The sequence below is a fragment of the Hirundo rustica genome, chromosome 3, assembly GCF_015227805.2.
Source record: "Hirundo rustica isolate bHirRus1 chromosome 3, bHirRus1.pri.v3, whole genome shotgun sequence".
Lineage (NCBI taxonomy): Eukaryota > Metazoa > Chordata > Aves > Passeriformes > Hirundinidae > Hirundo > Hirundo rustica.
This window is the reverse complement of record NC_053452.1, coordinates 111,120,229-111,133,489: the sequence shown is the minus strand read 5'-3', so window position 1 is coordinate 111,133,489 and position 13,261 is coordinate 111,120,229. Positions and strand designations below refer to the sequence as shown.

The window sequence follows — 13,261 nt, the reverse complement described above, 5'->3', positions numbered from 1 at the left end:
TTAACAAAGGATTATCTCTTAAAAGCAATAGCTTGTTGAATATTCATACATTTCATACATGATGCATAAATTCCATTCAAACAAAGAATTGTCTCTGGTTAGCATCACTTTTTTTTCCTTTAATCTCTATGGCATCCTCAAGGCTGAGAGAGGCAGGAGGAGTTTGTCTCTTCTGATAAGGAAGTAGTAAATTCTTTTTTTCTCTGAAAGATTTAAGTTTTCCTGTGGTTGGTACATAAAAGCTACATTTTAACTACAAAACTATATTTACCATACTATCAAAATATTAATACAACATTAACAATCAATACAACGTAATACATATAGTGAATATCTTATGTAGAGCCATATAATATGCACTTTTCACATTTTTAATTATCTCTTAAGAATTTATGACTTCATTTAGCTGCCAAATTACACAGTTTTGTCAAGAGAGATATTTTTAATCCAACCCAAAACATCTTGTGGGAGTGCCAACCCCATATGAAAAATTAACTTTGATTATGTGATGTGTAGACTGTTCATTTCCTCAGTTCCAGAGCAGATGTTTTGCCAACTTCTGTATTGTAATTTTAAGTTTTTTTTTTTTTAATGTGGAAATACCTTATTTTGGTGTGTTGTTTTCTATGGAATGCATAATTTGCAGAAATAAGGAATTTGTGACATCTTGCTTTTAAACCATTCCAGTGCTATTGGTCTAAGAGCCATCAAGACAATGTGCAGCCCTGAGAATTGTGAAATTTGACTTGTCTAAAACTTTGCATAAAAATTAACTCAATTCTGCCTGGAAAAAAATCCCAACATTCAATGCTGGACACCCAAAGCATTCAATATTTAGCTCCTTTCATATTTTCAGGTGCATCTCATGCTAAAAGCATGGAAGTTGGACTAATCCTGTAGCCATGCTGAGTCTCTTTCCCAGAGAAACAAATATATTAGAGAGGAACCTAAATATGACATTAATAGAAGCTGTAGGAGAACATCAGCAGGTAATACCTATAGACACCAGATAAGAACATCTTAAACCTTAGGAAGAAAGCTTGTTTTTGTTCCTTAGTGTTTTATTTAAATATAGACCATAGGGTAGTTTGTGTTTCATCCTCAGTTTTGAGGGACCAGGTTTTTCCAATAAACCTCTGCTAGCAGATAAATAGAGATCTCTGAAATGTTTAGGCTGGGTTGGCTTATTTGGCACTGAGGTTCTTCTGGTTTTGGAAGCTTGTTTTGACCCCTGGTGCAAGTACGTAAAAATATTTTCTTTAAAAAGTAAAATAATCACAATTTGACCCCTCTTCCTCCCAGTTATGTTAGGATACAATATCTGTGATTCCTGCTATTCTATTGCTAGTCTAAGACTTTGGAAAAGACTTACTTTAAACTAAGTTCTTTTAAAAATATTTACAGAAATTTTGACGCTGTAAAGTTAAACTAGAGTCTTTCTTAAACTTAACTGCTGGCAGAATACCAGGCTCACAAAATCAGATGCTAAAGGGGAACTTGTACAAACTCCTGTGTCTGTGTTTCCTGGTGGTGCTGATGCTGGGGTTCACAGCCTGGCACACAGGGACTTGGGCAGGGAGCAGGGCTCCCTGTCTCCAGCCTGCCTGGCACAGAGTGAAGCATCCCCTTTCTGGCACTGCTTTGTCTGCTCTGGGATTTGGTTTATGTGAGGAGGGGAGAAGTGCTTGGAGGAGGAGAAGAGGTACAGGGTTACACTGGCCAGCTCCCCAGGCAGTAAGGAAATGTGTGTATTTTCACCAAGTCGGGATGTAGCGGAATGTATTACAGTAACTCATGTCTGCTGATAAAATCCTCAAATTTGATAGATATTTGTAGCATACCTGTTGAATCTTTTTTTTCAGAGTCAATATGAATTTGGGGCTTTGGGCTTCAATTTAAACATTCATCTCTTTGATGTGGTTCTTAAGTTTCTATAATTCTTCATGAACCACAATGTATCAGTCTATGGATGAACATTTTTGATTACTCGATAAAATAATACAAGTTCTTGTACCTAAGACTGCTCATGTGGTTACATATCTGTGTGCATACATGTATTTCTGTATATTATCTCTTTAAGCTTGGCATACTTTGGCATTTCAACATAGCGGTTATCAATGGTTTTTATTTGTGAATACAATTTGTGCATTTTTAAACTAAAAGATGTGTATCTTGGTTAAACAAAACACAACAACAGTTGCAAAAAGGTTTGACTGCAACTGATATATTCTCTTACCACCCAGCAGAAGCTGCTGTTAAGAGTTGCAGATGATTCTGTGATTCTGTGACTTGATGGTGTGCTACTCTAACCGGAGGGTGAAGCAGCTGCTCATTGTGGTGTCAGAGCCAAACACCTGATAGGTTATGGCAGCACCTAAAGAGTCCTTTTTGTTTGCTTCCTCAGTGTGTCAGATCCAGAAATCCAACCTTTTTATCTGCTGATTATTTTAAATGTGCTGGGGTTAAAAAGTCTATGTTTATGTATTTTTGGCCTTTCTCATGGTTGTTTCTATGCCAGTGTGGGAAAACAAATCCTCTTGCTTTTTCAGTTGTTGCCACAATTCTAAATGGATTAGTTTTGAAGTGTACCAAATGGAAAGAAAAGAGTTACTCTTTCTGCTTTTGCAGAAGAGGCTGTGGCCGAGTTCATGGCTCAGATGAGCTCTGGTTTCAGGTGCTTAGCTGAGGAATGCCTTTGCTGAAGTTACTTGGTTTCACTGCACAATTACTGAAATCTGCTGCTTGAAATTTCTGTAGCTGTACATGTTAATAAAAGATGTCACTTGAAAACAACTGCCTGTATTTAATTAGGATTGCAAATTTGAAATTTAGATCAATTTTGAGAAAATACATATAAACTCTGATAAGCTTGAAACCATTTTTGTGTAAAGTAGCTCAAAATTGAATATATAAATGCTATTGGGGGGGTTAGATGTTACACTGTTACACTTTTAACGCCTCTTTTCTCCTTCTAAAATCAGATGGCTTGAATTAAGTTGCTGTTGTGGGAAAAAAAACCCAATGTTTTCGGGGCTTATGCTTCTAACTTCTCAAAGGTTTATTTCCTTTGCTCAATAAATATATAATCTTATCTTTCCTGTGATTTGAACATTCAGAAAGCAGTCTCAGGTGGCTGGTCTAGAAGGGAGGTGTGATTATAGTGTGAATTTCTCAGCTCCCAGACAGCATAAGTGAGCTGTTATGAGTGTTACTACCCATGGTATCCAGATTAATTGTGCTGCTCTGTTCCAGCCAAGGAATATTGCAGGACAATATTTTCCTATGATGGCTCAAATGATGAACTCAGCTTTAAAGAAGGCGAGATCATTCAGCTAATCAGTAAGGTAAGAACGTTTGGGCTGCTCTGACCATGTGTATGGCTTTGGTGAATTTTATACAGGGAGGTTGTGTATGAATTGAGAACGAGGAAGGTCTGTTGGAGTAGATACTCCTGTAGATGGATTTCTCTCATGTGAGAGTCGGCTCTGCTTCTGCACTTGATGGAGATACAGATGACTTCAAAGATCGTTCCAGAGTAGGAGGTTATCCTGGAGTCCTCAAAGGCCAGTGGGGTCACTGTACACTCAGTACCAAATGCCTTTTCAGTGAGGAAATGGGAAAAGCTTTGCAAACAGCCCCTTTACCTTCAGAAAGTTTTTTTTCCCTGGTAATTCAGAATAACCAGACAGAAATTAGTGATGCTTTCTGTCTGTAAGAGAAACATGATTATTTAGTTTAATATTCTTATTTGTGTTGAATTCTGAAAACACCTCTTGATAAATGATTTTGTTGCAGAGATGGTTCTAGACAGGAGATAAGCCTAGCCATACTTAATTTCTCTGCACTATTCTGCAGTCTTTTGTTAGTTTATATGCTTGCTATGTTAAGGAATAATGACTTTACTAAAAAAGTGGAAAGTTTCATCTTGAACTTTCACTCAGTTGCAGAAGAAAACTTAACACATTTTTCTTCATTAAAATTTTAATTTTATGGAATTAAATAATTGATATTATGAGCATCATTGATCAGTGGAAGTACGGTGGAAAAGAGTAGTTCTGGAAGGCCCTTTTATAAACGCAGTAATCTCACCCCATCTCCCTCAGTCTCTTGCCTCTGTCTTTTTAAAGCAATTTACCCCAAGCACACACTGGTCCAAAGTGGAGCTAAGAAGAGTTATCCAGACTGTGTGGCATTCCTGCCCATGGCTGGAGTTTTCAACAGGATGATCTTTCAGGTCCCTCCCAACCCAAACCATGTTAGGTTTCTGTGATTTTTTTGAATCTGAGGCACAGAGGAAAGCTGTTATTTATGCTGGTAAAGTGTAACATCATACTCTCTGTTGTGGATCCAGTAGCATCATGTAATGGATTTCTCTGCCACTGAATAATTACCCAATATTTTATTTTCTTTTGTTGTAGTATAGTTATTTTTTCTCTCAGTGAGGTATATTCTTTGCTTCTTCACCCTTTTCAGACCAGTGGAGCTGATCCATCACATCAGAATCACTTTTATTTAGTAGAATTGTGCGTCATGCCAATAACATTTAAAGTATTTACTGAATAAGTTGCTGGTCAAGGAACGTAAGAAGATCAAATATCTGTTAGGTCTTAACTGGGTTTAGGTATTTTCCTTCCCTTTGCAGATCTTATCCTTATACCTTTATCTTATATGATGTAATATAATTTAATTCTGCATTTTAGAAAACAAACAAAAACTGACCAAACCTGATCTGATCTGTAGCTGTTTCCTCTTGTTAAGTTGGCTGATTTCAGACAAACAATTACTTTATGTTGTGTGTAAAAGGGAAAAAGTTGTTGTGTAACTATATATGTTCTGGGGAAGAAGTGACCTGTTGTTTATTTTAGGACACTGGAGAGCCAGGCTGGTGGAGAGGAGAGCTCAATGGTAAAGAAGGAGTCTTCCCAGATAATTTTGCTGTTCAAATACAAGAGTCTGATAAAGACTTCCCTGTAAGTTCTTACACCTATTGTTTAGTAAAAAATTATTGATGAAAATGCCGAGAATAAAAGAGGTGGCAGCACATTATGCTGCTTAAAATATTATAGTTGTGGCAATTTTAACTTTATCTTGACCTAGTTATATAAAAGAAGAAAGATGAAAAGGTTAATCTTTGTGTTTAACTTGTCCATAAATACTAAAGTGAGGCGTGGTTTTTGAGATAAACTCTAATTAATGAGGATGATCAGGTCATTTAGAAAAGGGTGTAGTTCTAATAGCATGGTGTCACATGTTGCTGATTACTGAATTAAACCCTTACTGTTTAGAAAGGAGATAAGCTGTTGGTTTTTTCCATCTCAAGCCCTTAAGTAACTGTAATTAGAAAATGCTGAGTGACCCCTCTGGGTCTGGCTGGGGTTTTTCCATGTCAAAACTTGCAGTAGGCTGCAGTATAAGAAGGATATTTTTGGGGTGGGATTTAGGAATATTTTTCTACCATTTTGTGTACTAACTTGTAGAAATTCATCCTTTCATGTGGCACTCAATGGTCTTATAATTTTGGTCCCCGTTTTACAAATTTGTTGTTGTTGTTGTTGAGATTAGTATGATGTTTTGGTTCTATCACATTTGTGTAGCAAAGATGGTTGTGTTAATTCTCAAATGCATCAATACATTGTAAGTAACAAGTACAAGTAGCACAATCCATTGTGGTAATATCCCGAATGTAAATCAACCCCAGGTGGAATGGATTCAGCTCAAGATCAGGAGTTACTAATTTATCATTTGTCCTGAGTTGCCTCACATGCACAGAAACCTACCTACCCTCAGTCAGAATTTTCTTTTCAGATGGATTCTCAGCTGTGCAAGGGCTGCAAAAATGCCATAAAATACAAGAAGGGAGGGTAGGTAGGGTTGCTGTTGCACAATACAGAGTTGTTTCGTACAGAGAAGGGGAAAAAACCATTCTTTTACCCCAAGCAGCATTTCTCTGCTTTGATCCTTTATTCTGCTTTGTGTGCAGTGTCTCAGCACAGGGATTCTCCTTGCACTGTGCAGCTTTGAGGTTCAAAGCATAGGATGGCTGGTGATCATAATCAGCTATTTGATACTGACTTCATAAAAACACAGTGCAGAACTGTATAATGTATAAGTTGCTGCTGAACTCTGTTTAATTGCTTTTGGTACTGGCAGCAATGCTGCACAGCTGGATAATGTAATTACGTTTTTGGGGAAGAAAGAAAATAGGATCTTGTTACTTAGGTACACTCACTTTTGTGTCCTCTGAAACCAGAGAAAGAAATTGAATATGGGTTCTTCTGCTTGCTTAATTACCTTTCAGATGTTAGAATAAAATCTTGCTGCATTAAAAAGACCTTATTCAATAGCTGTAGGGGCACAGAAGTGAAATCCATCCATGGCAACTGTTTAAAAACAAACACTGAGAGGCATTTTTGGAGGGGTTGTGTTAGACTGAGCCTGTATGGTTTCAGCAGTACCTTTGTGAAGAGCAAGTGGTTTTGTAGGCTTCTGTATATTTTTATCAGGGAATCTTGTCCTTAGTGCAACCAGAAAGGCCCCTCTTCTAAAGCAATTTAATGAATCACATTCTGAGGATGGGTGGTTGAGATTCTCCTGAGAGGTGCCAGTCTCCTTTCAGGAGGAGAGAGATTAAACTTCAAGAGTGTCAGAAAGTGATGAATGACTTTTTCAAAATAGTAATTTCAATAAACAAACTGTTGCATTGTGATACTTTGTACATTTTTAATGGCTGGCATAGTTTGTTCATCTTTCATAGTTTTGTTCATCATATAATGATAAAGGAGCTAAAATCAATGTTCTTCTTGTAACTGCAATCTTTGAGACGAATGCTGCCAGCATCTATTTGTTTTTTTCTTACACTTGTAATTTAAAAGTCAATTAATTGAAGCCATTCCTCTGATACTTAATTTAGAAATCTGTTTTTTAGTGAAAGTGATCATTTTTGGTACAAAAAATTATCTGCTTTTCTCTTTTTGTACTGAGATTGAGGTTTACATATTGAAATTAAAATGAGTGTGATCAGAGCAATTCTTTGGACTAAAAAAAGATTAAATTATTGGATTTTAGTTGTTTTTTTTTCCCTTTGTTTATGCACATTGATGAAACACTGGTTTCATTTGAACAGACCTGAATTTTGTTCCTGAATTTTTGTAACTGTTGTCTGGGAGAAATCAGAGGAATTGTTCCAGGTCTCTGTGTTTGCTGTCTGATTGATTGCCTCCTTTGTGAAATACTTTGAAATCAGATAGTAAACAAGCTCCACATTACAGTATGCAAAACAAATACAAATGAGGCTGTCTTGGATACAGAGAATATCTGTCTGCTTGCTTGTTTGACTTTAGTTTTTTCCCCTCTTCATTTGCAGAAGCCAAAGAAACCTCCACCTCCAGTTAAAAGTCCAGGTATGTAGTACGTGAATCATGGTCTGAGAAAATACTAAATTTCAGAAGCAGTGCATGACTTCAAAAGAAAATTCAGAAGCTACTTTTCATTTCCTAGTAATGCAGCCATAGTCACACTTTGAGGTTACTTTTCATACTTTATATATTTAGCTGCTGCTGTATATTTTTAAAATTATGATGGAGCCTACTTTGGAAACATTTTAACAATGGCTCACCATTTTCTGGGCTGAGTGTTTATAGAAAGTATCATGCTCCTTTGCAAAAGAGAAGACACAACTTGGCCTGAGTCTTATTTTTAGTTAGTAACCAAGGTAATTAAAGCTCTGTAAGAAATGTCTATGGTTTGCTTTTGCATTCAGCTGCAAGACCTGAATTGCCAACTGGAGAGAAGAAATTCTTTTCTTTGAGACCTGAAGAGAAAGGTAAGGACAGTTTTCTTCATGGTAACTTGGCTGCTCTGGCAATAAGCTCTCTGTTCTGTATGAGCCATCATACAAACTCCCTTGATACCATCTACTGAGGCTGTCATGTCTGTGATGTTACAGAAATCTCTTTGGAGTGGTTAGAGGAACTGCTAAACTCCATTGAAATGTTTATTTCTTGTTACTGCATTACATTCTGAAGATTATGTTACTGCAATGCAGTAACATAGTTACTATTAAATTCCTGAAGTAGTTCCATGACAGTGGCTGCAGTTTTGAGCAGCAGTAGTAAGTTATTAGAAAGGGGAAGGTTAACTGCTGCAGAAATCAGTCTGACAAAAGTATTTTGAAAGAGCTACAAAGAACAGGTACAAGACTCCTTAGGCAGATGTTACAGTCAAAATACTCAAGAGATTTCTTGTCCTGTTAATTCTTGCTATATTCCATATTTTCAAGTTCCACTGAATTTGGAGACATTTACTGCTTTATTCTTAAAATTTAAAGGATGCTTTTTTCCAGAGGCAAAGCTACTATTGTCACCCAGACAGATTCTCAAAGGCTTCTTTCCATGTTTGAAAACCTTGCCAAGTGAATATGTTTGATTGTGTTCAAAAGTGAGAGGCTTCAACAAATGTGTTGGTTGGGCCTTGCAGAAGAAATCTTGATGATCCTGCAGCTCAACCCACTTACAAAACCACTCTGTCCTGTGAGCGGTGAACTGCGGCTGACCAACAGTTCTAGCAGTGAGACTGCTGGTGGATTTCTTGGCTTCCTTGGGCAGTTTTTATTACCCCCATTTTAACAAGGCACCTTGTCAGGTATTGACGTTGAAAAACACTTGTTAAAGTCAGTTCTGTTTTTTCTGTATGTGAGCAAACAAGTAATTTTTATCTGTTGGAGCAGTATCTTCAGGTATGAATTGAGATCAGCTGTATGATTTCAGAAATGTTGATCACCTGGCTCCTTTTAAATTCTTCTAAACTGAAGCAAGTTTAATTTTAAACTGGTTCTGTTTGGACTTAAGTGTTAATCTTTGCATAGCTGAGTTCAACTGAGTTCATGGAGGAATATAGGAAAAAAATAATGAGTGACACCATCCAAAAAACATAGGAATGTGAAATCATCTGCAGAATTACATAAGGTAGAGAACTCTTCTTTACTGAGCCACAGGAAATCAGGGAGGAAAAATCTATTATGTATTCAGTTGTAGATCAGGTCATAAAAATTACTTTTCTAGATAGCACCAGCATTTTACTGGAACATATGCCCATTTATCAATGCAGTTGTACTTGTGAATAAAGTAGCCCTGTTAATACTAGTAATTAAACCCATTAAGTATGAAATTGTTCTATGTAACTAGTTCTCAGAAAAAGTATTAATTGAGCATCTCTAATCAGAAGCTATCAAACCATGTCATTTTTTATGCCTATTGGGAGACGAATAAATCTGCCTTAATTGCAATCAAAAATTGATAGTAGAGTTTCTTTGAGTATATCTCTATTTGTAGTGAAGGACACTTCTTGGTATCATGTAGAAATTTTCTTCCAGTGTAAATGTCTTCAGATTTGTATCTTTTATTTCCATTACTAAACTGTTCATTTTTAGCCAACACTCTTTTTTCATTGAGGAGCAAAATCCAAAAAAGACGTGTCATTTTGTCCAGCAGAAATGCCTGTTTTCTGTGCTCATGGTGAACTTTGGCCTTTGGTATTAACTTATTCCACTTAGCTATAGACATATTTTATATTCAGATTTTGAGTTGGGAGTATTAGAAGGGAGAACTGACAGATGAGAGTTCAGGAACAGGGTTCAGTGACAGCATTTTTTTCTGCCCTGTTTATGAACTCACTTATTTTTAAAAGCAAAAGGGGTAATTCTCAGCTTGTGCTCAGCATAGCTTCAATAAAGCCAATTGATCTGCAGTTAGTACTGGCTGGTGTTGGGTGTTTAAAACTGGAAATGTTGTGTATGGGGTGGGTGGGGAGGCAGGAGAGGCTGGTGCTGCCCAAGTGCTGCCGCACACAGGGCAGGCAGCCCCACCGTGTGGCAGAGCCTTCCACTGCTTCAGCATCCTGCCTTTCTGGCTCCGTGCTGAGACGCTGCAAGGGGATGCCAGCCGGTTTGTTCTGGGCTCATATCTCCTCCTGTTGGAGTGTTCCAAAGCAGGAAGACAATTCTGCCCTTGAGCGATGCTTTGGACAGAAGTATCTCTAGGATTTGTTTGCTTCCCAGTATTCCTGTGAAAGAACATTGGCTTCTTCCAGTTTTAGGGTTGGAGGGATTCTCAGTGGCTGCAGGACTTGTCCAAAGGAAATCAATCCTAGGCCTGGCAGTTCAGGCACGCTGCTGGCATGGTGCTGAAGCAAATACCCAGCCCTGCTCCCAGATCCATAGCATATGTAAACGTTTTACACCAGATCAATACTTGGCTTAAAAGCAAATTGCAGGAGGGGAGCATGGGGAGAATCAAAGCTGAAGGTCACTCTCTCCATCCCAGTTTACTGATTTACTTCCCTATGAGGGCAGTAACTGTAAAGAACTGTAAGCCCTTGCTGTAACCTAACAATTATTTTTTAAAATACTCAGTACTTTGTGTATGCTGAACTGTGGCATATTTTTACAGTGGAAAGTAAAAGGTTTGCTCTGGCTATCCAACAGGATAGAGTTAATATACATGGGTTGAAGCCTATTCAACTATTGCTTGTAAAAAGCTTGAATCTTTCAGTGTCCAATATGTTGTATGTCATCTCCTCTGGACAGGATTAGGTTAGGTCATGCAGTCATTGAACAAATAAATACAACATTATTATTATTATTACTACTACTAGTACTATTATTAGTACTACTACTACTGCTACTACTACTACTACTACTTAATTTCTATCTTTTTGTAGGAAGATAGACGTCAGATAAAATAAATGAAGTTATTCAGATAAAACCTCATTTTTCTCTCACCCTTCTCCCCCTTCTTCTTCCCCTTAATAGATAAATTATGCTGCTTGTGTGTGTAAAAAGTCTAGTTACAACAAAATAAAAACCCCTACCTCTTTAAAAGGAAATCAAATGAATTTGTAGAAAAGACAAAGCAGTACAAAGATTGTTGGTTCTTAGCTGTCGTTTGCAGAGCAAACTCTAAGATAAATCTTTTTGAGCTCAGGAAAGTAGTTTGTGTACAGTTTTCATAAGGTGTCATTTCAGACACTTGCTTATCTATTTTTCATTTTGATCTTCAAAGAAGGTTTTGCTGACAGGAGGTGCTTTCTAATTGATTAGCAGTGTAAGAATTCTGTAAGAACTCAACGTGGAGTTTGTAAAATATGACTTCCTTTGTCAGATGAAAAAGGAGCTTTGGATCAGAAGCCTTTGAAGCCACAAGCTCCTCAGGTACCACCCAAGAAGCCTATTCCTCCAAGCAAGACCAACAGCTTACTGAGAGCTGGGCTCCTGCACCCAAAACGTCCGGACAAACCTGCTCTGCCATCATCTGCATGCAAGTCAGTATGACTGAAACTGAAAAGTATATTCAGTTTGATTTGTGGTTTGATCTTCCTCCTTGCATGAGTTGGGAAGAAATGTGTGCTTTAAGGGTGAAAAGGATGCAGGAATAAGTTTTGCTTTATACCTACCATTGTCTTGGTTCTCCAGGTCTTTATCAATGTGAACTTAGGCCTTTCAAATCCTTTGAGACGCTGAATCCATCTCAGAGTCAGTGTTGGAGCATAACTGACCACAGGGCAGATGAAATTGCTCATCTGGAGGCTGCTGCAGCTACAGTAGCAGGGTGGAGTAAATGGATGTGGACATGGCCCTTGAGAAATACTATTCTGTAGAAGAAAACCCTGAAAATTTGAGCTGCCTCAGTGTTCAAGTCTTGAGCACTTGTGTAGGGTAAGATGGGTAGTGCCTGTGCTAAAGGTATTTCACCCATGAAAGCACTTACTACAGAACCACATTCAGATTCTCTACTATTGAGCCTTCTCAGTTGAGTTGCTGGATAAATAGGGACAAATACTTCTTCTAGAGATGCTTAATTTTTTTTTTCCTCATGAGTTTGAAACTTTCACTAAAACTAATTTTGTATCCATACAATCTCCCACAGGTAGAATTTTCCTTTCTGTCTTCATCAAAGTAGTTGCTGCACCCTTACCCAGGAGTGTAAACCAACAGCTGACTGGTAACTGTCCCTTTGGGATGTTCAGTTGGCCTGAAAGAACCATGAGAAAGTGAGGTTGTGATGCAATTGGCCTTGTGCAAATAAAGCAGCTGCTACATCAGAGAGCTTGCACCTTAAATAACTTTTCAGTATAGAATTCTGTTATATTCACTTGGTATTTTGGAGACTTTCCCAAGTAAAGGTTATTTTTTAAAAACAACAAGTCATATTCTTTTCCAGCTTAGAAAATAAAGGGATACACCTGTGCAGTTAAATAGAGGTCTGTAGTAAGTTGTGGGCCTTTAATAATTGAAACCATTAAATCTTAGAGATATTTAAATATCTGGAAGTTTTTAACATTGTTTTAAGAAGATCAGGCTGCAGTGTCTTTTTCTACTGCAATAAAACTTGCAGGCTTTGCGAGGTGAATTAATGAAAGGGGCACAGTTTACACATGGCATTTACAGGCTGACCAAGTGATCAGGCAAGAATTGCAAAGGAAAATGTTGCCTGTTTTTTAAAATTTATTTTGGTGGGGGTTTTAGTACTTTGGATTATTTTCCTTGTTGTTCACCTGTGAATGATGTGAGCAGATATGGAAGGAGTGCATGGTAGAACAAAAGCTACAAGGTAGCTTTTTCCATATCCAGCAGGAAATAACTCATACTTGTAAGCCTTTTTTCCTGTACAGGAGATTTCTTAATGTCAAGGAACCAGTTTCTGAATTATTTCAATGGGTATTAATGAAAATGTTATTTGGCTCACCTGTCGTTTAAGTGTAATATTTTGGACTGAAATGCCAAAGTGTATCCTTTAGTAAAAGTTCTGGATTATTTTCACATGGGTTTTGTGCACATCTGACAATTCTGCAAGAGCTGGAGCAAAAGAATTGTTTTTCATAGGAGTAGAATTGATGTGCAGAAGCCTTGATTTTAAAACAAGGCTTTAGAAAGCGATAATATATACCGTATTTTTGCAGTTTGCTTCTAATTCTTGGTATGTTTCCCTTTTAAACTATTTCATCTCTTGACTAGGTATGTTTTGTCTTTTTTTTTCTTACCACAGAACTAATGGAGAAGTTGTTACTCTTCGACCAAAATCTGAAGTTGAGCCAGTAGCAAAACCAAAGTTAGACTCTGAACCATTGCCACTCAGACCAAAATCAGTAGAGGTAGATTCACTTGTGGTAAAGAGCTCTAAAGAATCAGGTAAGAAAAGAAATGTTCTTTTGGCCCTTTCTGTTTGGATTGCTGTGTTTTACAGGGTTGGAATAAGCTTTTTGGGTG

At 37.5% G+C, this 13,261-nt stretch overlaps 1 protein-coding gene across 1 annotated transcript in view; it reads left to right on the top strand.

Moving 5' to 3' along the window:
• Positions 1–13,261, top strand: part of CD2AP (CD2 associated protein) — a 77,513-nt gene that overhangs the window by 52,362 nt on the left and 11,890 nt on the right. Inside the window, exons 8-13 of the mRNA XM_040059763.2 lie at positions 3,253–3,344; positions 4,866–4,970; positions 7,364–7,400; positions 7,760–7,822; positions 11,157–11,316; positions 13,041–13,183. Of these exons, the coding sequence (XP_039915697.1) occupies positions 3,253–3,344; positions 4,866–4,970; positions 7,364–7,400; positions 7,760–7,822; positions 11,157–11,316; positions 13,041–13,183 (600 nt within the window). The remainder of the gene's footprint in view (positions 1–3,252; positions 3,345–4,865; positions 4,971–7,363; positions 7,401–7,759; positions 7,823–11,156; positions 11,317–13,040; positions 13,184–13,261) is intronic.